The sequence below is a fragment of the Sciurus carolinensis genome, chromosome 19 (assembly GCF_902686445.1).
Source record: "Sciurus carolinensis chromosome 19, mSciCar1.2, whole genome shotgun sequence".
NCBI classification, from domain to species: domain Eukaryota; kingdom Metazoa; phylum Chordata; class Mammalia; order Rodentia; family Sciuridae; genus Sciurus; species Sciurus carolinensis.
The window spans coordinates 28,369,636-28,394,649 of record NC_062231.1 but is presented as its reverse complement, the minus strand read 5'-3'; the positions used below and the strand labels follow the sequence as shown (position 1 = coordinate 28,394,649).

General features: G+C 43.5%; 1 protein-coding gene across 2 annotated transcripts in view; it reads right to left on the bottom strand.

The window, feature by feature from the left end:
- Mdfic2 (MyoD family inhibitor domain containing 2) overlaps positions 1-25,014 on the bottom strand; it is a 99,535-nt gene that overhangs the window by 62,659 nt on the left and 11,862 nt on the right. The window contains exon 2 of one of the 2 annotated variants that reach the window (XM_047534561.1): positions 13,964-13,973. The exons of the other annotated variant lie outside the window; for it this stretch is intronic. Coding sequence (XP_047390517.1) covers positions 13,964-13,973 — 10 coding nt within the window. The remainder of the gene's footprint in view (positions 1-13,963; positions 13,974-25,014) is intronic. 2 annotated transcript variants of the gene reach the window in all.

The window sequence follows — 25,014 nt, the reverse complement described above, 5'->3', positions numbered from 1 at the left end:
CAAGAGCAGAGACCCTTGGAAATAGCCATTGGGGACTGGCTACCAAGCCAGGGTCAGGGTGGGGCTTAACTTCATCCTCAGCTCAGGGGAGGGACTGTCGTAACCCACTCTGGCTGCAACAGAATAGCTGGCTGCATCGTCTCTGAAGGAAAGGGGTTCATTTTGGCACATGATTCTGGAAATCCAGGATCGGGGCTCCAGTGTCCACTTGGATTCTGGTGCAGTCCTCCTGTGGAAGGACAAGCCCCAGTGTGTGGAAGGGTCAAAGCCTTGGGCAGAGCGTACCCTGGTTCTGCAGTGGCTCATCCAGCCCCTCATGCAGGAGGACACCCTCCCCAGGCAGCATCGATCTGTCCACGAGGGCTCCCCTTCCGTCCCCCTGGGTCCTGTTCCCAACACTGCCAGGTCCCATAGTTGAGCCTCAGCGGGTGTTTTGGTGGTGACTGACCACATTCAAATTGTAGCAGGGACCAAACTTTGGAAATGCTCAAGAAGAACTGTGACTTTGAAATGTGTTTCTGCGAGGGCAAGAGTCAGCACACAGCTCTGGAGTGGAGGAAATCTTCAGCCCTGCCCGGCTTCCCGCAGCCCGGTCTGCTTAGGTGTGTGTAGTGGCTGAGGTGCCGGGGCCACCTCCCACGGTCATGGTGAGATTGAGATGGGGTAAAGCAAGTGAGATGGGAAGCAGGCTTCCAACAGTGCTGTGTATGTGATGGTGCATCCCAAGGGACCCCAGAGAAGTTCTGTGAGGCTCCTTCATCCGCCCACCGATCCTCAGCTATCGGCAGCCTCTCCCCTTCTCTGGACAGCCTTATTTCGAGCCCATAGGAAGGACTCCATGAAGACACCTGAGCATTAACCAGACACAGGGAAGCCACCTGGGGAGCTTATCACTCCTTTCCCACATGAAGTGGCGGGAGTCAGCCGGGAAGGTGCATCTCGCACAGTATCCTTTGGGCCTTTCCAAGTGAGCTGGTATTTCCAGGAGAAAAACAGAATATGGTTTCTCTTTGGCTCTTTTTGAACCAGAAGTCTATTGAAATTATTTTGGCTGATGTATCTTTGTCTGCAGTTTAATAGCCTTAAGCAGAATCCCGCTTCATTATAAAATGTCTACCAACCTCTCTGTTCTTTCCACTGAAAGAGGAACATTTTTAGCTCTACGTTTTTGCAAATTGATTTGTTTACATCAGATTTCAGACTTTCCATGTATGAAGTTGAGTGCCATTTGGATGAAGCTGCGATTGTTTAATGTCAACGTTTTGTGGCAACTGGAACTGCCTCGCATTTTCTACTTGTCACGGTGATGCATCATTTTCTCTTAAGATATATTTACTTAATTTTGAAACAAATCCATTGTGAAACAAATCGCAAAATACCAGAAAAGGTCGTGCACACACATGGCAGTCCGGGAAGCATGACCCGATGCTTCTGTCACCCCAGCAGGCAGGGCCTGGCCCTGTGAGAGCACCGTGGCCCCCTGTGGGGGCTGAGGAGCCCCCTCGCTGTGTTGGAGGCACCCTGCCCATGCCTGCCTCTCATGGATTCCTTTATCTGCGTTCTCATAAGTGTCCGGTTCCAATTTCCCTCTGAGCAATGCTGCTGGGTCACTCCCAGAATTGCTGGCTGTCGGATGGGGTGGAGGGGAGGGAATGTCAGGTTTCCTTCTTTTAATAAATTATTAAGCAATGACTTTGCTTAATTCCCTCCTATGTCTTAGTGAGAGGCTTCATTTTTACAAAGGGCAAAAGGAAAGTCAACAACCAATGGATAAATCTTAGGAGTGTGAAAGTTGTGGGGGTCGTGTGTGTGTCTGTGTGTGTGTTTTGGTACCAGGGATTGAACCCAGTGGTGCTTAAGCATTGAGCCACAGCCCCAGTCCTTTCTATGTTTCTTTTTTTTTAAATTTTGAGATAGAGTCTCACAAAGTTGCTGAGCCTGGCTTCGAACTGTCCTCCTGCCTCAGCCTCCCAATTCACTGGCATTACAGGCAGGCAGTGTGAAGGTATTTCTGAAATAATGTAGTTTAGGCATAAAGTTTCCTGTGGGCCTAACGTTATAAGATCACATACTCTCCTCTCTCATACGGATTTTTTTTCCCATGTAGTATTTCCATAGCAGCTGCGCAGCACAGTTTAAGATAAAGGATGCTGGAGCGAGGTCTCAGTGTTCTTAGGACACAAGTCGTGTTAGGGGAAGACGGGAATTCTGTGCGAGTACTAATCTCTTCAGAGAAGCAGGTCACCCTCTGGGGAACTGGAGCCAAGGATGGAACGTTCTAGTCGCCCGCTTCCTACTCTTCTTCCTTTTCCTTCTCCTGGGTGTTTTTAGAGTGGTTTTTGGTCTGCAGCAAAACTGAGAGAGAGATGCAGGCATTTCCCTCCTGCCCTCTGTCCACTGGGACAGGCTCCTGCTGCCAGCTGTCAGCAGCCCTGCTACAGGGTTGCCTCGTCTCAGCCGAGGGGCCACTGGGTCCCCCAGGACCGCGGTTGAGCTGGGCCCCATTCTTGGGGTTGTATGTACTGTGGGTCTGGACAGACAGATGATGGCATACGGTATTCTTTCTCAAACTATGGCCTTTTCGGTTTCCCACATTTTCTTTCTTTCTTTTTTTTTTTTTTTGGCAGCTAATGACAAATAATGTTTTCTTAAAAAGGTATTGATTTTGGTAACACCTTCAGAGACGCACCTGGATGAAGTGTCTGCTTCATCTATGGTTACTAGCTTCAGAAACACTTTTTTCATTCACAAGCAAATTAAACTATCATTACTAAATATCTAGTATTAAGAGATTTATACAAACCGGGCACGGTGGCACACGCCTGTCATCCCAGTGACTGAGGCAGGAGGATCGCGAGTTCAAAGCCAGCCTCAGTAACCCAGTGAGACCCTGTCCTTAAATAAAATACAAAATAGGGGTGGAGATGTGGCTCAGGGGTCGAGTGCCCCAAGTTCAATCCCTGGTAGCAAAAAAAATAAATAAATAAATAAAAGAGAGAGAGAGGTTTACACCTGTCAATCAATGAGAGCGACGTGTTCTGGAGCACACACGGATGACTATGATGATTGATCTAATCAGGAAGGCAGTTAAAACACAGTGTTCTCTTTGATCCAGAAGTAGTCTTCAGCTTCTTGGATATCACAAAGGTTAAAATGAGAAAAACACCATTAAAGTGGGAGATCTTAATATCCTTTATCAATCTGCCAAAGTAAGATAAATTATATAACAGTAAAGATCAGAATAACAGAATTAAGACTAAATTGTGTCAGAAAAATCATATTCTTTTTAAAGTCAGGGTAATATTTATTTGAAATAGCCACATCCACCATTCACAAAAAGATAGTAATCACTCATCAAATTCTTGATCAAAAGAAAATAGCAATAAATTCCAAAAAAGCTGAAAAACCTATAAGGCCAAATTTTACTATTGTGCCTTAAACTAAAAATTAATGATGATTTTTTTTAAAGTTTAGCCAGATGGAAGTTTAAATGTTATTCTTCCAAATTCCCATTTGTAAAAAATCAAACCCAAATTATGTAGTATTTAGAAAGTTAAAGAAGAGATAGTACTAAACTTCCAAACATGTGACATGAGTCCTAGGTAAACCGAAAAATTAGTATTCTTAAGTGACAATAACTGAAGTCAGCAGTCAACACAAGAAACTGGAAGACTAAAGGAAAGGCCTACAGGTTGAAGTAGAAATTAAGAATTGGATAGATGTACAAAGATAAAGCAGTCCATGAGTCTTCTTTTCTTTCCGGGAAGGAAAGACACCAGGAAGACAAAAATTCTGAGAAATCTCATAAGGCAAGCTACAGCATTAAACAAATGAATTAGAGTTTAGATTATTTTAAAATGTGGCGTACTCAGACAAGTGGGAAAGACTAAGGAACTTTGGAAAAGTAGTTGAAGTCACATTGATCAGCTGATGTTACAAATGAGCCCTTGTAAACTTATAAGACACAGCAGAGTAATATTAGTATTGCAAGCTATGGCACAATACGTATGCAATAGTATGAACTATTTCATAGTGTGGAAAGTAAGAACAACCTGCAAAATAGTTTTATAAAGACTATATAGCCCCACCCCCTAAACTGATATTAAACTAGAAAGACAAGTGCCAATCAATTCATAGAAATACAGGCTCTATTTCAGGGCTTGGTCTTGTTTCCCTCACTTGCTGATCAGCAGCTGGCTGTCGTATCCTGAGTCCTGGGATACCCAAGTTGCTGAAACTTTCTCTAGTCCTTACAAGGCTGTTTGCTTAGTTCCAGTCCAGGGTTTGCAGAAGGCAGGCTGGAACTTCACAGCTTGACAGTGCTTTCTCTGTGTGCATACCTGGGTGAGTGACTTCAAGGGACTGTTTTGTAACACATTACAATTATTTATAATATCACATCATAGACCCCTTATAAAAGTTTGCATCTTGAGGATCCCGATTATTCACCACAGATCTTGCTCAGAGTTTGCAAACTCAAAATGACAGGGGTGGGGGCACTAGGCAGGTATGCAAATGATAAAAGCATCTGTTGGGAGCCAGGCTACTGGATAGTCTGGCACGTGGATGGGCAGAGTCTGTCTAAGCCTCCTCGGCTCAGAGGCATCCCCTAGGATGCAGATTCAGGACCATCAGATCTTTGTTTCTCAAAGGAAGCCATAAGTGTGGAATTTATATGAAAATTTTCTGATTTTTAAATATTAATTAGTTCAAATATTTAAGAAATATACAGGCCATATTTTATTACAGTGATTTAAACTGAAAAACGATTATTTTTAAAAACTTAGTCAGTTAGAAGTTTAAATATAATTTTTCCAAACTGTTACTAGCAAAAATCAAAACAAAATTAGGTAATATTTAGAAAACAAAAGCAGAGATAATGCTAATTGTCCAAACATAAGACATGAGTCCAATATAGGTAGAAAAAAATTCTATTCTCAAGTGAAGTGTTGCAAACATCAACCAAAGGTGACCCAGGGGCCTCCAAATCACAAATACTGGGCTGGTCCATGACCTGAAATCTGAGTAAACTGAGACCAGGGCGAGCAACCTGATGCATCTGAGGGGGTTTCAGAAAGAAGCAGGGCAGAGCTGAGCCTCTGGTCGCTGCACTTGGACTCCTAGTCACCAACGCCTCGCTAGGCGGAAAATACTTTAGGAAGGCACCAGAGTGACAAGGTAGCCGGGGTGATAGTGGTCAAAACTGTGATGATGCAAAAGTGACTTTGGAAGGGATAACGGCAAACCCCAGGGCAAGCTGACGGATCAGCACAGCGACGCCCACCTTCACGTAAGTGTAGCTTGCACACAGTTAAAGTGGGGTCTTGACAAATGTGACCACCAGGACGGTCGAGGTGCAGACACTTCCTCAGCTCCCTCCTCTCCTTCAGTCACTGTGCCCCCACCAGCCAGCCTTAGGAGACACCTCCCAGCCTCCACAGCCTCAATTGGCCACCTTTAGGATGCCATACTATGTGCCTTCTTCTGTGTCCAGCCTCTCTGACTCAGCATTGTCCACGTGGTCGGCTTGATTTGTTTAAGAGGCTGAGGCTCTGTCCCTTACATGACTGAATCTGGATCTGCTTAGCCCTTCTCCCAGAAAGATGCCTCCTATTTCTAGCTAACATGTGTAAGGCTGCTATGAACCTTCCCACACAGGTCTTTATGTGGACATGTTTTCTCATTACTTCTGGGTAAATTCGAGGAGTGGAATTGCTGGGTCGAATTGTGGGCGTATGTTTATGAGAAGCTGCTTGACAAGTTTCGACTTTCGAGAGTCAGTAGAATAACAGCATCGCTAGATCACTCTTCCTATGAGTGCCCCATGCTTTCCTCCAGCTCCCTACTGAAAAGCATAAAGGGATGTTTCCTTCTGGCAAGATTTTGAGAAGGAGAGAAAACTGTAAAGAGGTCAGGGGAATCACTGAAAGGAAACAAATAAGGAAGCCAGCTTCCAACACTGGAACTCTCCAGAGTCCTTGGCGGTCATGTGCTTCATGAGCAATACCACTGTGGCCTCAGTCCTGGTCAAACAGGACCCTCCCTGCTCACTTCCGCTCCACAGACTCTCCACATGCCCCTGCCTACCCATCACAAGGAAGTGTAAATGGAAGCCCGGGTTCTGTCTGAGGACGGTTGTCGGCACAGGAGGGTGACACGGTGGTCCCGAGAGGCAGACAGATCTCCGATGTTCCCCAGGGGTCAGCGAGGCTTGAGAGGGACGCCCGAGATTCCACGTCCATGCAGTGCTGTTCCCAGAGGTGGAACAGCCAGTGGCTGAGCCCAGCTAGTTCATTAAAACTTACTTGATTCAACCAATTCTCTGACCATGTCTCTAGGAAAGCTTGTGTTTATATAGTACTTATCACCTCTTTCTTTCCTCTTAAAAATGCAATGCTAAGGACTTTAATCCAAAGGAGAGTCTGAAGAGCTGCAGGATGAGGTCACAGGATTGTTTCTAACCAGGGGTGTTTTGGGATCATTTCCGTGACCTGGGATTTGGTCCAGGAAAAACTCCCTAAAACAGCAAACACCAGATAATACAGTGAGGCCCCCGAATCAGGAAAGGTCGATCCTGGTGAAAAGTTTGGTTACAACATTAAAAAAAAAAAAAAAGAAAATGCAGGTCTTATCTGTGGCTTCTGGGAGCCTTTCAAGAACTTCAGAGGAGAGAAGGGTGAGGAGCCCATGAGGTGGGCACACGTGCTGCCAAGGCTCAGGCTGAGCCGCCTGCCGTGTGGCCAACCCATCAGTTCCTCAAGGGTGGCGATTTCAGATTTGTGTAGTAGTTAAATGTATAATGGGGCTCACCATTTGCTTCTCGATACCAAGGTGGTGCCAGACTTGGTAGCACATGCCTGCAATCTCAGCAGCTCCAGAGGCTGAGGCAGGAGGATGGCAAGTTTGCAGCCAGCCTCAGCAATTTAGCAAGGCCTTAGGCAACTTAGTGAGACCCTGTCTCAAAATAAAAAGAGCTGCATATGTGGATCAGGAGTTAGTGCCCCTGGATTCAACCCCCAGTACCCCACCCCAAGGAAAAAAAACCCAAGGTGGTGTTACAAGCATAAATGAAAGTAACAGGTAGCCGTTCTCTGTGTATGTGTGTAATAAAGAAATTCTTTAGGAAATAATGTGGAATTCTTGTGCGTGTGCGTGTGTGTGTGTGACTGTGTGTGTACAGAGAGAGAAGGAGAGCTGATGTATTTTTTAACAATCTCAGGGAGTTTAACTAGGCAACTTCAAATATAATAGTTTGGTGCTTTTGACTGCAGATAAATTATCACTTTGAAAATGCAGCCAGGCTTAGAGTCATTATATTCAGCAAAATAAACTTAACTTCTTTGAAATATGAAGCAACTGACGGAAGTGAGCACTGATATGTAATTTTTTTAAAGACATTGTTCATCAACTAAGCAGTACAAGATACATGTGAAAAGTATTTTTCTCCAAATAATTAACATTGCATTGACTGGAGAACTTAGTACAGCGCCTCCAAGTTGAATATGCATCAATGAATGTTTTAAAAAATTACTAGCAATTGCCCCTGATGTACCTTTAATACTTGAGTTGTCTACGCTTCCTCCGGTAAACTCTGTGGTGTTTCCAGTATGATTTCTACTGGTTTTGTAAAATGAGTCTGTAAGTAGGGAGAATGAAATCCATCATAAGGTGATAGCTCTCTGGGAGAATTAAAACTGCTTTAATAAAACTTTTGCTTAAAATATTTGAAATTATTTTTAAAGCATTAAATATGTTAAACATCACACATCACCATTTAATCATCTGTCATCACGACTAATGTTTCATCTTATGAATGGACATATTTTGTTCATCAGCTCCCCAATTGCTGTATATTAGGTTATTTCTATTGTCTTACTATTGTAAACAAATATTGTTGTCAAGTTCTCATAGCAAATGCTTTGCACGCACCTGATTTCTTTCTTAGAATAAACCCTTGAAGTGGCTAGTCAGTGAATTTTATGTGCTTCAAAGGATTATAATCCATTCAACGTGTATTTGATAAATACCCAGTATCCAGCTCTGAGCTAGATGCCTGCCTGAGGGTACCATGGCAAATACAATAGGCACAGTCCTGTCCCACTGAATCTGATCATAATCTGGTGCAGAAACTGGTACTCTGAGGCTCAGAGGTCAAGTGCAGCCTCCTTCCTTGTTTTCGTAGATCAAGTCTTGCTGAAACAGTGGTGCTCATGACATGCACCAGGTGTGTTCTCATACCATTAATGGCAGTCAAAGAATTGGGACCAAGACTGTGTGGCCTGCAAGGCCAAAAATATTTATTAGCTAGCCCATTCCAGAAAACTGTGTGCCAATCTGTTGGTCCTGAAACTGATCACCTTGCCAAATTATACCTCAGAGAGTTTGTGTTCTCCATGGTCATTGGTGCAAAATCCTCCAAGAACAAGCAGAGCTTGACTGAGCTTTGCTCTTCCTGGGTTTGCACGTGGGATTGACGTTTTCCCAAGAAACTCCTGATAAGCAAGCCATCTTGGCCTGGCCTACAGGACTCATCACTGAATTTGGTACTGGTGGAGTAGAACTATTATTTGCTTTCCATGAGGCCTAAAGAACATCAGAGAGCCTGGCTGTTGGCTGGGCCCTGCTTGGCTTTATCTATGTTTCCTCACATGCCCCAAAGGCCTGAGGAAGCTGGTGAGGCTAAAGTAGCCCACATCTTCCACAACCTGGAAATCAAATACCAAGACATGCTGGGATTATTGAAGGGATAGTGTATCATTTTACACATGAAATCCATTTTGTTTATTCTGAAACTCACCAGCATTACCTCAATGACTTATGTAAACGGAAATATCTGTTATTTGACTTTTTCCCCCAGCACTGGCCTCACACGGGTATGCTAATGATTATTTGTCAAAGTCACACTGTTTGCTTACGAGGTATGAAGGCTTTTTAGACACTATAATGACGGCTCTTGATTCACTTGATAATATTTAGAATAAGCCATAAAAGCTGATCTCTGAACGAACAGACGGCTTTTATTGGCTTTTAGTGCTATTACCGCTGTCATAAGTGGAAAATTGGCCTAATGCAAGCAATACTGCTGTGTCACGCCGCACAACTGCTGCCTGGTTTTCTGGTTTGTTTCTTCTAAGGAACCTGCGGTCAGGTAACAGGAGGGATCCGCTGGCTCCTGAGCCGCAGGCCGTGGTGCCACCAGGGTCCACGGTTTGCCTGAGCAACATCTTCCCACTGGAAGATGGGCGGGGGCTTCTTTAATGCCACAGGAATGCGCTGGTTCCTCATGCAGCGCTTGTTGAGTCCCACTGTGTGCTGCTGAGTCCTACTGTGTGCCAGGTGCAGGGAGTGAATGGGGTGAGGCAGACCCACTGCGACAGAACTCCATTCTAATCGCAGGTCTGAGCTCGAGAGCCTAGTGGCACCTTCAGGAGCTCCCTCTAAGTTCAGTTGTTATGGAGATAAAGCTTAGAATAAAGTGGATGAACTTTTCCTGGACAGCGCGGTTTGTTTTACGCATGTGCACACCTAGGTATTCACTATGCATCAAGATATAAGTCATCTCCAGCACCCTGGACAGGTCCTCCATGCCCCTCCCACTCAGCAGCTCCGCCCCCGAGGAACTCACGATTTCTATCACTGAATTCCTTTCCCTGGTTCTCCTTATAAACGGAAACATGCAATGTCTATCCTTTTATATTCAAGATTTTATATCCTTTTATATTCATGTCATTGCATGTACCAGTGTTTCATCCTTTGCATTTTTTTACAGCACTCTTTTGCAGGACTACACCCAAAATCTACCTGTTCTATTGTTGGAGGGACATTTAGGCAAGGCTCAGCAATTGGCTCTTATGAACAAGGATGATGTCAACATTCTTATATGTGCTTTGGTAGATTTAAATGCCCAGTTTTATTGGGTATAGACCCAGGAAATAGGATTGATGGATTGTAACTAGGCAGATTTTAGCTTTAAATGGGTACTGTGTAGGAATGTTCCAAAATGACCCACGTTTATCTACCCACCAGCAGTGCCTGGGAAATCTGGTTGGTCTCTGTTACCAGCTATTGGTGTTGACATTTGCAATATTATTCTCATTGACTTGAATGCCTTTCCACACCGCATGCACAGAAAACTCAAGAAAACAAGCTTGATTTTGGACAGGAGGTTTACTAGGTGTGATCAAACCTCTACGAAGAATGTGTCAGGCCACGGAGAAGTGGCAGGAGCCTGGGTTTTGGAATTAGGTCTAGGCGGCCTCTTTAACTCCACCCATCAGTCTTTGGGTGGCCTTGGTAACATCACTTACGTTCCCTTTGCTGTGATTCTTGTTCACAGCAAACACGGCACATCAAAGGGTAAGTGACATAACGCACATGTAACGTAGAGAGTTGAGTGGTTTAGTGCACAGAGGGCTGGGCCCGCCGAATGGTTTCTTTCCCCAGTTCATAATGGTCTGAGTGGCCAAGAAAATCAGCAAAGTTCTGTGGAGCTGCCTGCCAGTCCCACAGCCCACATTGTCCCTTGTCAGTCTTCCTCCCTCCCTAAAGTCCCAGACCCTGCAGAGTCACCCCAGATGCTTTCCTCTGCTCCATCACTGCATGGAACAACTGCAACAGTAAGTGCCATCCGTGTTTTAATGTGGCATCTGGTATGTGCCAAATGCGGTGAGAAAGGCTTTACTCCTAGTGTTTCCTAAGGAACCTGCAAAGCACGTATTATTATTTCTATTTTATAGATGGGAAGAAACCAAGAGTCTGAGAGATCTAACAAGTTGTCCTTGACCACCTTGCCATCTAGAGTGGGCGGCAGAACTCAGGTGTGACATCTGTATGACTCTCATGCTGCTTGGCTTAATTTTGCACGTCCCGTGAGTCGGAAAGCCCTCGGAACCATCCCTCCCGCCCAGCCTGCATCTCTGCATCTCACACCTGCATTGTGTGCCGACCTCGCCCTGCACATTTTTCTTCCCAGTGTTCCTCTGCCATCACTGTCACCAGTTCTGAGACCAGTCCCCTGTGCCGATGGGATCTGAGACCCAGACAGATGTGTGCGGGTCTCTTGCAGAGTCCTGTTTGCATCAGTGGCTCTGTTTTTCCTGCGTCGACCTGGAATGCATGCCATAGGTCACAGAGCTGGGCTTGCAGCTGGGGTGCAGCCAGTGAGAAACGCCACAGCCTTTGTCCTGTGGGCTGCTCTGGGCAGCGTCTTGCAGGTCTTCTTAAGCTGCAGAGGGACACCTGCCAGTTACCTGTGATGCTGTGCCCCAGGTCTTCCTAGGGTGGCGGCCAGAGTCGTAAGACACCTCACTACTGTGTATCTTTTCCTCTCCTGCTATAGTGGTTTCTTAGGGTTGCTGTAACACAGTACAGCCTTTGTGGCTTTTAAAATAGCAGAGATTTGCTCTCTCGAGGCCAGAAGTCTTAGAACAAAATCAAGATGTCCTCAGGTCTGTGTTCTCCCTGAGGATCTAGAGGGGAACCTATTTCTTGTCTCTTCCACTCCTGAAAGCTGCCCGAATTCCCTGGTTTGTGGCTTTGGCATTGCAATCTGTGTTTTTGCAGTTGCATATATCACCTCTGCCTCCACCTCCTTTTCTTCTTCTGTTTTCTCTTTTGTTTGAAATGGGATCTTGCCCTGTGGCCCAGGCTGGTCTTAAACTCTTGGGCTCAAGTGATCCTCCTGGCTTAGCCTCTGAGTAGCTGGGACTACATGTGAACCCAGCTGCTCCCCTCCCACCCCCTCTCTCCCTTCCTTCCATCTGTGCTTTCCCCCAGGGGTGCTTTACACCTGAAGCACACCCCCAATCATTTTTATTTTTATTTTGAAACAGTCTCTCTAAATTACTGAGGCTAGCCTTGAACATGTGATCCTCCTGTTCCATGTGCACCCAGATGTCTCTCTTCAATGTCTCCTCCACCCTCTTTCTTGTACTAGGGATTGACTTCAGAGTTGCTGTACCACTGAGCCACATCCCCAGTCCTCCTTTTTATTTTTTGAGACAAGTTCTCACTAAGTTTCCCAGGTTGGACTGGAATTTGTGATTCTCCTGCCTCAGCCTCCTGAGCAGCTGGGATGTCAGGTGCCCACACGCCTGACTCTGGTTGCCATTTTCTATAAGGACACTCATGGTTTACTTTAGGGCCCACTCAGGTGATCTTGCATAGTCTCTGCACATCACAATACATAATCACAGCACAAAGGCCCTTTCTCTACATAATACGTAAGGTTCCAGGAATGAGCACGTGATGCCCTGGGCGGCTGTAATTCCCCCTGCTGGACTTGTCTCTTTCTTCAGCTCCACACTCCAGAGCCACACCTCTGAAGAAGCGTGGCCTCTAGCCCTCCTTCTGGAGGAGCTGGGCTAGGCCACTCCCACCCACCGTCACGACTTCTTGCCTGTATTCCCGCTGCCCGGGGGTCTGTGCTGAAACGCACCCCTGATCACGTCTGCGCGCGTGTCTTTGAGGCACCCTTCAAGGATTCATGTCTACTCTCAAACACCCTGGCTTACAGGAGGGCACGTAAGGCCTCCTGTCTGGACCCACTCTTTCCAGAACGTCATTATTTGACTCTCCTCGGTGTGATGGCTCAACCATAAGCTGCAGAGTTAATGACACTGGTTCAGATCCCCCCGTCCCCGTCTGCTAGCCTAGTGCTCTTGGACGGTGCAGTGCGTTTTGGATTCCCTGATCCACACTTCCCCACCGTCTCTTTCACAGTGATGGAGGTGAGAGAGTGAGATCACACACATGCCTGGCGCAGGGCAGGAGCTCAAAATAACCACTGCTCTGCACTACAAATCAAGCAGACCTCTGTGTCTCCGGGGTTTTGCCCCCAGGGGTGCCTGTCCTGAAAACCCCTTGTCCTTTCTCTCTGCTCCACTGCTACAAGTGAACGCTTTCTCCTTTTTGGAATCAGTTTGAGAGTTCCCTGCACAGCAACGCTTTCCCTGGCCCCCGTCACGTTCTGAAGTTCTTGAACCCGTCAGTCCCCAGGGCCTTGTTTGGAATGCAGGTTCTCGAACTCGGACCACAGAAGGGGTAGTTCATTACACCTTGTGTGGGGCCTGTGATCTTCAGGTTGACAGGCGTCTCTGGTGAGTCTGACACGGGGCTCCCTTGATAGTATCTAATACCCCGAGGCACTGTGCAGGACCAGTCCTGGACAGACACACCACTAAGGATGCGTCCACCGGTGGAGTCTCGTGGTTCTACTGAGATTCCAAACGCTTACTTCTTAGCCCGACAACCTCGATTGTGTAAATCAGATTGTTACTTAGGCATATTAATGACTTCCCATTCTTCTTGAGTTCACATTTAAAGTTACATCATGGTCTTCAAGGCCGTCTCTGAGAGCAGGCCCTGGGCCTCCCTGGCACCCGGCCTGACCCTCCCTGGTCACTGGCCTTGCACACACCGGGCACACGTCTCACTCAGAGACTCTGCACCTTCCCTTCCTGTGACGGAAACACTTTCCCTCCAGACCCTCTGGCTGGGCCCCAGCCCCTTGCTGAGGTGAGGCCTCCAAGGATCCCCCGTCTGCTCCTTCCTGCATGAGTCTCAGCAGTGTCCGCACCAGACAAACCACGGCTTACTGGGTGCCAGCTGTTCCCCACCAGAGTCCAAATTCCCAGCTGTGGGGTTTGTTCCTTTTAGAGCATGGTGAGAACTGTGCCCAGAAAGCAGGAGGAAGTAAATATTCATAGAACAAGTGAGTCTGCCGAGACTCCTTCCCCAGCAGGAGATGGCAAAGGGGAATCAACGTGAGTCAGGATGATTGGGTCCCCTACGCCTGTCGTCTACACTAAGTGTTGCAAGACAGTGTGGAGAAGGGCACAGGCAGCCTGAGTGCACCTCGGTCATCAAGCTCTGAGACCACCTTCAAACCCTCTCCAAGTGGCCTTGGGTAATCAACAGCCAAATGACTGAGGATTCATCTGGGCAGCACGAGGTGGTTGGGAACGTGAGCAGTCCTGGGGAGGAAGGTGGCTCTGTACCCCTTCTTCACTGGGTAGGGAGATGGGGACTTGATGTGTGGAAAGCTCGTGAAGATGCCCAGTCCTCTGCATCTGGTCGTTTGGGTTTTGGGTGCACTGTACGTAGCCATGGCAAATGCTTGGACATGGCTAAATGCACAGGGCCTGGACTTGGCAGAGCCGGGACCAGGTGGGTCCTGTTCAGACTGCTGGTATTGCCAGTCCTGGGTGTTATGGACTGACATGAACAGCAGGAACCTTGGAGACAGGGTGTACCTTGCACTTGGCAACACTTGCCAAGTGGAGCAGTCCCAGAACCTGCAGAGCTGATTCAATCCCATGCCCACTCTCTGCCAGCTTCTGTTCAGGGGGGATTGGCTGTGTCCCCCTCACCCGGGAGCCTGGGCAGATGGAAGGGGTTCATACTGGGTGGGGTCTTTAAGGGCTGGGTTCTGGATATCTTTCTGTATGTCAAGGTTTCAAGTTGGAATCTTGAATTATTCTCTCTTACCCTGTGAGAAGCCTTTTTTTTTTTTTTTTTTTTTTTCAGAAAGAAAGTAAATATGGCCAAATGTTAACATCTGTTAAATCTGGATGGCGAGTACATAATATATTTTTAAAAGAATGTGTAAAATGTCAAAAATCAAATAGTGGATATATTTTCCTTTAATAACCCTGCAGGATTATCAACTTGCTCTTCTTCCTGCTCCTGGCCACAGCGTCTTTCTACCCCACCATCATGCCGAGGGTTCTGTGTGACTTTGGGGGGTGAAGATTCTGACTTGCTATCTAGTTTTCATTTTTTGTTTATTTTGTTTTTCTGGGGTGCCAGAGACTGGACTCAGGGCCTTATACATTCTGGGTCAGCTCTCTACCTCTGGGCTCCATAACCAACTACTGGCTCTTGGAAATCCTGTAAAGAACTTGGTTTTAAAGCTGATTTAGACTTAAAAGCTGTTACCTTGTTGTAAAGTTCTGTGAAAGTGAGGGTCATCTGGTGGATCCATGACAGGCTCTACCTCGTAAGAGAGACCTACTGAGCACTGGCAGCAAACATGTTAACTGCACCCTAGAGAAGGCCAGGGTGTGTGCTCCTGTTGATCCCTGTGACTCGTTTCTGGAATCCTGCCTTTCGCTTTCATAGACCCAAGTTAGCCCACTCCAAATTGTCAACCAGCAAAGTTTGCATTTGACTTTCCAGATGCTTCCAGAAAAATCCCATTGACCTTTCTGAAAACAGATAAAAAACAAAGAACAACCCCTGTCTTTGGAGAATGACAAACATTGAACATCTGCAAGACTCGTACCCATCATTTTGAAGTTTCACTGCCAGTGATACATGGGTTAAACTGAAATCAATATACTTCTATAATACTGATTCTTTACTAAGGAAAGAAATGTTCTTGAAGCAATTTTTTTTTTTTTTTTTTTTTTTTTTTTTTTTGGTGGTGCTGGGGATCGACCCCAGGGCCTTGTGCATGTGAGGCAAGCACTCTATCAACTGATAGTTTTATCAGTGAAATTATTTTTTCACACATTCTAAGGGTTAACATGAAAGTCTCTGGAGCCAGAGCATCTGGGTTTAGAACCAGCTCCCATCTCTGTGGTACTGATCTAGGACTCAGTTTTCTCATCTTTAAATTGGGATAATAACAGCAGAATCTCACATGATCTTTGAGACAATTTACTGAGTTAATGCACATAAATGCTTAGGACTGTGCTGGGCACATTGTAAGCATTCAATATGTGCACCTGTTTTTGTCATAATGACTAATAGATTGTCTAATCTGTCAGCAGAACTCCTAATTCTCTTCTCTGGATAGACCCAGTATTTGGACATGGTTCTGTTCTTGTACTTTTCAGTGTATTGTACTTTTTCTGACTCTTTCACCCTAACTCTCCCTAACCTCCAAGATTCTTCTGAGAAAGGATGACATCCTTAGCACAGAGCTGTAAACAGAAGCTAGGAAGGGTGACTCCTTTGCAAGCCTGCAAATGCTATTCCCTCTGGCACTCAGACACGCTTGTCCTGCTCAGAATCTGCTTCATCTCAGCACCCCTGGGAGTCACTGACAGTTGATAAGAAAAAGTTTAAAGCTGGGTATGGTGGCGCATGTCTGTCATCCCAGCAACTCTTAGGCTGAGGCAGGAGGATTGTAAGTTCAAGGCCAACCTGAGACCCTGCCTCAAAATAAAAGAGAGCTGGGATATGGCTCAGTACTAAAGCACACATCCATCATGCCTGAAGCCCTGGCTCAACTCACAGCACTGGGGAAAAAATAGTTCAAAATAATATGCATTTGCTATCTGTATAGCTCTTACTTAAATCCTGCCTAATGGTTTGCAATGGCCCCACTTTATTTCTAAGATGCATTCATTTGTCAAGCTTTGTCTAGCATATGTAAGAGAGGATGATTTCTAATCTGAAAGAAGGCAAACATTTTTAAGGTATAAAGCTATTACTGTATGATTCACTTTGTGTCTTTCTAGCTCTGCTAGAAAGTTACTCCACATCTCTTCAAGGATGTAAAATGATTTCACTTAGTTTCCTCTCATGTAAAATGAGGAGTTAAAATCCTTCCTTCCTTCCTTAAGCATTTTGTGATTATTTTTTTTTAAATTTGCAGGGTAGACTAAGAAATTATGCATTTTATAAAGTATTATTTAATGGTCAGAAAAAAAAGTTTAGTTACAAAGAATAATTATCACAATTCACAGCCTTCTGACCATCAACGTGTCATTGAACCTAATTCAGAATTGGAATGAACAATAGATTCAGTTCATAATAGTCATATGAAAGAGGCTAAGTCTGTTTAGGGCTAATGCTTCTACACAGTATTTTCTTTTATTCTGTTAATTCCTGCTATTTGAAGATTTAGGGAGATGCATTTTTAAAAATCTCAAATATACAAAGGAAAATCAGAGTCACGTCTAAATTTGCAATGGACACAACCTATACTGAATATGAGAAACTGGCTGAGTGTGATATGATTTTATTGCTGGAGAGATGTTTTTGCCAGATATGGGTATTTGAAAATTAAAGTTAGAGTCGTCATCCAAATATCCTTCGGTTTGCAGGGGTTTGATCTGCTTATTAGCCATGCAAAAAATATTGCTCTTGCTTAATCTGATCATAGTTGATTCTGCCACTGGAGTTATTCCCCCCCACACACTTTGATGTGCTATGTTTTATTTTCAAGTGCTTGTTTCACAAAGATAAGCAAACAAAATAAGAATTCTACTTCCCTCCTCCCTCAGCCATGATTTTGCTTAGTTAGCCAACATCTAGGGGAAGATAGTAAAATTATTGCTCCATGTAATTTACTGTGTCCTAAATGATTGGATCTTATGGGAGCCAAGCTCCAACTTTTTTCTCAAATATGAATGCAGCAATGTTACATAGTCACCCTTCACTCTGCACTGTTTAAGGACTGCAGTTAACAGGTAAGTCAGCCACTGGATCTTTGACCATTCAAATCACGGAATGTACTGAAAATAGGTGTTTAGAGAAAAGGAAGAATGAGGAAAGATGCATCAACTTCGGGGTCTTGCCCAACCTTTGCAGCCTCCTCTAACTTTAGTTGTCAAAACAGGTGCAAACGAGGGGCTCTTGGTCATGGATCCTCACCCTGAGTTCAGCAAATTCAGTGCTGGGAAGACCAGCGCCTTGGGGCCCAGAAGGGCAGACTCCCGCCCTGCCCCTGCCTTCTGTCTATCACCCGCTCAGCCTCCGCCCTCGTCACGTGACCTCCGCGGGACTTCCGCTTCCGCCTTGGAGCGCCGCGCGGCCAGACGGGCAAGATGGCGGAGAGGAGAGGAAGCCCCTCCGCCAGGCCTGCGAAGCCGGACTGCGCCTCAGCCAGGCGAGCGGCCCGAGGAAGCTCGCTCAGCCACAGTGCTGAACGGTAAAGAAAAAAACAAGCCCAGCGAGGCCCAGGCGTGGGCGACGGGAGCCCAGAGGACGCCTCGGAGCGCCAGCCCCGCCGCAGGGCGGAGCAGGCCGGCCAAGGCGGCGGGCAGGAGGGAACCCCCTGAAGGAAGGCCGACTTCCATGGGCAGGCGTCGTGGGGACCGGCCCGGTGACAGCAGACGGAGAGTGGTGCCTGGGGACGGCGGCCGAGGCAAGTGAGGAGCGGAGCGCCCTCCACTGTGCAGCTCGCCGCCTGCGGAGGAGCAGTGCGCAGGCGCGGAGTGCTGTGCAGCCCTGCAGCTCCTACTGCTCAGCCCTGCAGCTCCGCTCTGCAGCTCGTGCAGTTCTGCCCTGCAACTCGTGCTGCTGCAAACACAGATGCGAGAGGGGGAACTCGAACTTACCAGCAGCCTCGAAAACATTCCCCACAGCACCTGAACCATTGAGGCTGAAATGGGCACAGAGTCATGTACCTGCACCGGTCAGCCTCTGGCTCCCAAGGGAGAAAACTCTGAAAGAGCTGACACCCCATAAGAGCTGCTTCCACCCCAGCCGTGGGAGCGCACCTGCACGCAGGAGGGACACCGGGTAAGTCGCATCCCCAGCGTGAGGGTGAAACCTGCGGAGGTTTAGCCCCTGTGCCATTAAAGTGGATTTTTCTTAGCAGCCCCAGAGATCCAGCAGAGATAGGAAGCACCACAGCAATAGAAGAGTGACCAGATCTCCAGTACCTGCCAATAAAATCCCCAAACCTACCAAAGTTCAGTCCCCACCAACCGGAAGCTCCAGTCAAGAGCTCTGCATCACCCCCACTACTGGAACACACACTTCATCAGCACCCCAGTCTATCCCAACTAACACTGGGAGATTGGAAGCTGGCAGCAAGGTGAGGAACACAAGGACAGTGGCTAAAACCACAGAACCAAAAAAGGAAAGAATACAAAGACTGAAAAATTCATCCCTGCCTGCAAATTTGACCATCACAGTAGAAACAAACTCTGTACCACCTATTTTTTTTTCTTTTTTCTTCTTTTTCCCTTCATCTTCCCATTTTTAATTTTTTGGAAATTTTAATGTTTATTTTCGGTTTTTTTCAAACATTATCTTACCATATTATTCTTCATTTTTTCCTCCATTATGCATGATTTTTTGTGTGTTTATATGTGGTTGTGTATGCATGTGTTCATTATACAACCAAGATTAGACTTAGGTGGGGTAGTTTTATTCCAGTGGTTTTGTTCTTACATTTGCTGGTTCATTCTTACCTGGGTTCTGGACCCTTCTATTTTCCCTTTTTATTCTCTCTCCACAGTAACAGCCAAAATATCCCGTCCCTTCCTCTCTCTTTTTCACTATGTTCAGTTAGCTTATTATTCCTTCTTTACTGCTGACACCAGCTCTCTATCCTCTGTCTCTCCTCTGGTTATTTTTTACTTTTCCAAACACTCATACTTTCTCTTACTTTCCTATTCTGTTTTCTCTTACTTAAGAAACTGTGAACCCACTGGTTTATGTAATTCCCACCTCCTTCAAGTTGTTGTGACTATTAACACAGTGGACAACATAGTAGACATTTGCTATCAAATGCTTGATCTAGTTCACATTTTTTTATTGTTGGTACTCTTGTCAAATGCCACCCCCACCTATGTAGGTGGCAGTTAGTCTCATAGATGTCAGAGAAGACACAAGACACTTTTCTTAAGGATATATATCTGCTGACATTAGTGCCACACTTCTCCAACCTCCCTCATTGAAGGACTGGAAAGAGATTGTGACCCTTGAAGATCACAGAGTAGAGTCCTGATGCTGAAAAATACTCACATCTCAACCAAGCTACAGTGAATCTAACCCCAGACACAGTCTAACCCCATCTGAGCACTGACATTACTCTAACTCCAAAAATAGAGGAGAAAAAATCCCCAAACCAACAAGAAGGGAAGGACCCAAGGAGAAAGAGGACCTTGGGTCCCACCCCTCGATGTCTCATATCAAAAACAGAAGTCTGAGAACAAATCAGATAATTACACACAAAAGGACACATGTAAAAAAGGGGAAAGGGAATCTAACTCAATTCATGTTCAAGTCCAAGACCTCTGAAACCATGAGGAAACAGGTAAATATCCCACCAAAATCCACAATCTCCAACAAAGGATTCACACTGACATGGATGAAATCTTAAAGATGATAAAATACTGATTATTAAAATATTCAGTGAACTAAAAGAAGGTCTTAGGAATGTATTAAGCAGGAAATACACTTCAATAAAGAAATAGGAAAAAGAAACTGAGCAGAACTCCTAGCAGTGAAAGACACAAATTAAAAATTCATTCATTTGAAGGCATCACTAACATTAGACTGAATAGAAAATAAAACTTCAGGCCTTGAAGATAGGGTATGTGAACTTGAGTACACAATGCAACAAAGGAAAAAAGTTACAGAACACGATCAAAATACACAAGACCTCTGGGACAACATTAAAAGACCAAACCTGAGAATCATTGACATAGAAGAGAATATAGAGATATAAGATAAAGGTAGCTGGAATGTTTTCAATATTTTCAAACATTTTCCCACATCAGAAATGAAATAGACATCTAAATAAAGAAACCATACAGGACCCCAAATAGACCTTATCAAATAAAAAGTTTTCCAAGACACTTTATAATTAAAAAGCCTAACATATAAAATAAGGAAAGAATATTAAAAGTTGCAGGAGAGAAACATCAGATCACATTTAGAGACAAACCAATAAGACACATTGAGACCCTAAAATCTCGGAGGGCCTGGAATGAGATATTTCAAGCTCTTAAAGAAATCAGCTGCCAGCCAAAGTTCCTGGACCCTCCAAAGCTCACTTTAAAATTCAAGGGGAATATAAAAACCTTACATGACAAGAATAAATAAATAATTTGTGACCACCAAACCAGTAATACAAAGAATACTCAAAGATAAACTGCACACAGAAGAAGGGGAACTCAAAAACAAATCCCAAAGCTCTCAAATATAGGAAGGTAAATAGAATAATAATACAGTAAATGAGAATCAAGAAAGTAGTGAATATAGCAAAAAATCAGAATGGCAGAAAACTACAAACAGATCCATTCTAACACTGAATGTTCCTCTACTCCCCAATTAAAAGACATAGATTAACAAATGGATCAGAAACCTAGATCCAATCATATGCTGTTTAAAAGAGACTCACAGGCAAAGACATTTGTAGGATGAAGGTGAAAGGATGGAAAAAATATTCCATGCAAATGGACACCAAATACAAGCAGGGGTAGCTATTCCCATATCTGAAAAAGCAAATCTCAAGCAGAAATCCATCAGATGAGACAAGGCCATTCATTCCATTCTGGTAAAGGAACAATTCAATGAGAAGATACAATAATAAATATTTATGCCCCCAAATGACACACATAATTACATAAAAAAATACTCCATGACATTAAATTCCAGATAGACCCCAACACAATAATACTGGGTAATTTTTAACATACCCTCATCACCAATAGACAGGTCATCACAATATCAAATCAATAAATATATTTCTAACCTAAAGAAAATTATAAATGAAATAGATCTGACAGACATTTACAAAATATTCTGCCTCCAAATAGCTGAATTTATCTTCTCAACAATTCATGGACCTTTTTCAAAAGTAGACCATATTCTAGATTACAAATTAAATCTTGGTAAATATTTTTTAAAAAAACGAATGTTAAGTCCATGCATACCATCAGACCATAATGGAATGAAAGTAGAAATCAACAGCAAGAAAAATAATAAGAGACCACAAAAACATATGGAAATTGAACAATTTTAAGAATGGATCAAATAAATAATGGGAGTGGAAATCAAATTCCTAGAAATGTATGAGAATAGAAATATACTATATCAAAATCTCTGGGACAGCATGAAAGCAGTTCTAAGGAAAATATATAGCACTGAGTGCCTGTGATTAAAAAAATAATAGATTCCAAATCAATAAGCTTGTGCTCCACCTCAAAGCCTTGGAAAAAGAAGAAAAAAACTAATTTCAAAATTAGTATAAGATAGAAAGTGATTAAGATGAGAGCCAAAATTAATGAAATTGAGAATAAAAAAATGATCAAGGTAACAGAGTTGGTTCTTCAAAACAATAAGATTGATAAGCTCTTAGCCAAACTGACCAAAAGAAAGAAAGAAAACCCACATCAGCCAAATTAGAGATGAAAAAAGGGGATGTCACCACAGACCCTTCTGAAATCCAAAGCATCATTAGAAATTCAGCAATAAACTGAAAAATGTAGATGACATTGACCAATTTCTAGCTACACATGACCTGACCAAATTGAATCAGGAAGATATAGAAAATCTGATCAGATAATTATCAAGTAATGAAATCGAAACAGTAATTAAAAGCTTTCTAAAAAGGAGAAGCCCAGGATCAGATGGAGTTCAGCTCAGTTCTACATCTTTAATGAAGAATTAACACCAGTCTTTCCCAGATTATTCCGTGAAATTGAAAGGGAAAGAACTCATCCAAATACATGCTATGAAGCCAGAATATCCCTGATTCCAAAACCAGATAAAGATGCACGAAGGAAAGAAAACTACAGACCAATAGCCCTCATGAACATAAATGCAAAGACCCTTAAGAAAACATTACCAAAACACTTTAAAAAAAATCAATTAGATGGTACAACATGATGAAATGGGTTTCATTCCAGGGATGTAAGTTTGTTTCAACATAGACAAATGATAATTGTAATTCATTGCTTAAGCAATTAAGGACAAGAATCACATGATCATCTCAATAGCTACAGAAGAGATCTGTGATATAATCTAGTATCCATTCATGTTAAAAAATGCTGGAGAAGCTAGGGATGGAAGGAACTTGCCTCAGTAGCATAAAGACTATTTGTGACAAACCAAAGCCAGCATAATACTGAACAAAGAAAAACTAAAAACATTTCTTCTAAAATCACAAACACAACAAAAACTATCCATTCTTACCAGAATACAATCCTTGAAGCATAATCCTTGAAACATTAGCCAGAGTGATCAGGCAAGAAAAGGAACAAAGAGATACAAATAGGAAAAGAAGTCAAACTATTTTTGTTTGCTGATGACATTATCTTATGTCTAGAAGACCCAAAAAACACCACCAGAAGACGTCTAGAGCTTATCGATGAGTTCAGTACAGTAACAGGATTCAAGATTAACACCCATACATCAATGTCTTTCCTGTACTTCAACAGTGATGCAGTTGAGAAATCAAGAAAACCATCCCATTTACAATAACCTTAAAAAAGTGAGTTAATCTGACCAAGGAGGTAAAAGAGCTCTACAATGAAAACTTATAGACCACTGAAGAAAGAAATCGAAGAACTTAGAGGATGGAAAAATCACCCCTGTTCTTGAATAGGCAGAATTAATATTGTGAAAATGGCAATGCAGGGGGCATCAGAATACCTGATGTGAAATTATACTACAGATCTACAGTAACAAAAATGGCATCAAAATGGACACGAAGACCAATGGAACAGAATAGAAGACCCAGAGACACACACACATACTTACACCCATCTGATATGTGACAAAGCTGCCAAAAAGCATATCTTGGAGAAAAGACAGCCTTTTTAACAACTTGTTTGGGAAAACTGGATGACTATATGTAGAAAAAAATGTAACTAGATCCCTGTCTCTCACCCTGCATAAATTCAAATAGAAATGAATCAAAAACTTAGGAATTACACCAGAAACTTTACAACTCCTGGAAGAAAACAGGGTGAGCACTTTATCATAATGGTGCTGGTACCAACTTCCTTAACAAGACCCCCAAAACACAAGAAATAAAACCAAAACTCAGTAAGTGGGATGCTTTTACACTAAAAATCTTCTGCACAGCAAACGAAATAATCAAGAAAATGAAGAGACAACCTAGAGAATGGTAGAAAATTGTGACCAGCTACTCCTCTAATAGGGGATTAACATCAGAGTATATACAGAACTCAAAAAACTTAACACCAAAAAAAAAAAGAAAAACCCCAGTCAATAAATGGGCAAAAGAGCTAAACAGAAACTTGAGAAAAGAAGAAATACTAATGACCAACAAATATGTGAAAAAATGCTGAATATCTCTAGCAATCAGGGAAATAAACACATTATTACCTCATATACATATATGACTGCATGACTGATATGATCCTATAATACATACAATCAGAAAAATGAAAAATTACACTCCATTTGATTTATCAAAAAGTATAAATGTATTCTGTCATGTTATTCACAATTAGAAAAAACTAATTTTTAAAAAAAACTACACTAAGATTTTATCTTACTTCAGTCAGAATGGTAATGATCAAGAATACAAACAACAAACTGGGTACAGTGGTACTCACCTGTTATTTCAGCAACTTGGGAGGATAATGAGTTCAAAGCCATCCTCACCAACTTAGCGAGGCCCTAAGCAACTTAGTGAGACTCTGTCTCTAAATAACATACAAAAATGGCTGGGGATCTGGCTCAGTGGTGCAGTGTCCCTGGGTTTAATCCCCAGTACAAAAAAAAAAAAAAAAAAGAATACAAACAACAATAAATGCTGGTGAGGATCTGGGGAAAAAGGTACACAGATACATTTTGGTGGGACTTCAGAAATAGCATGACCACTCTGGAGCTCTGGAGAGCAGGAGCAGTATGAAGATTCATTAAAAAACTATGGATGGAACCACCATATGACCCAGGTATCCCACTTCGTGGTATTTTCCTAAAAGATCTAAAATCAGCATACTATGGCAACATAGCCACCTCAATGTATATAGCAGCTCAATTCACAACAGCTAAATTATGGAATCAACCCAGATGTCCATTAATAGATGAATGGATTAAGAAATCATGGCATGTATACACAATAGAGTTCTACTCAGCCATAAAGAAGGAAGAAATTGTGACATTTGCTGGTAAATGGATGGAAATGGAGAATATAATGCTAAGCAAAATAAGCCAGACTCAGAAATTCAAAAGTTCAAATGTTTTTTCTCATACATGGCAGCTAGAGTAAAATAAAGGAAAGGGGGATGGAAGGATAGGATGATATGGTGATACAGAGAAGACCCGTAGTGTAGAAGGAGGAGATCTAGA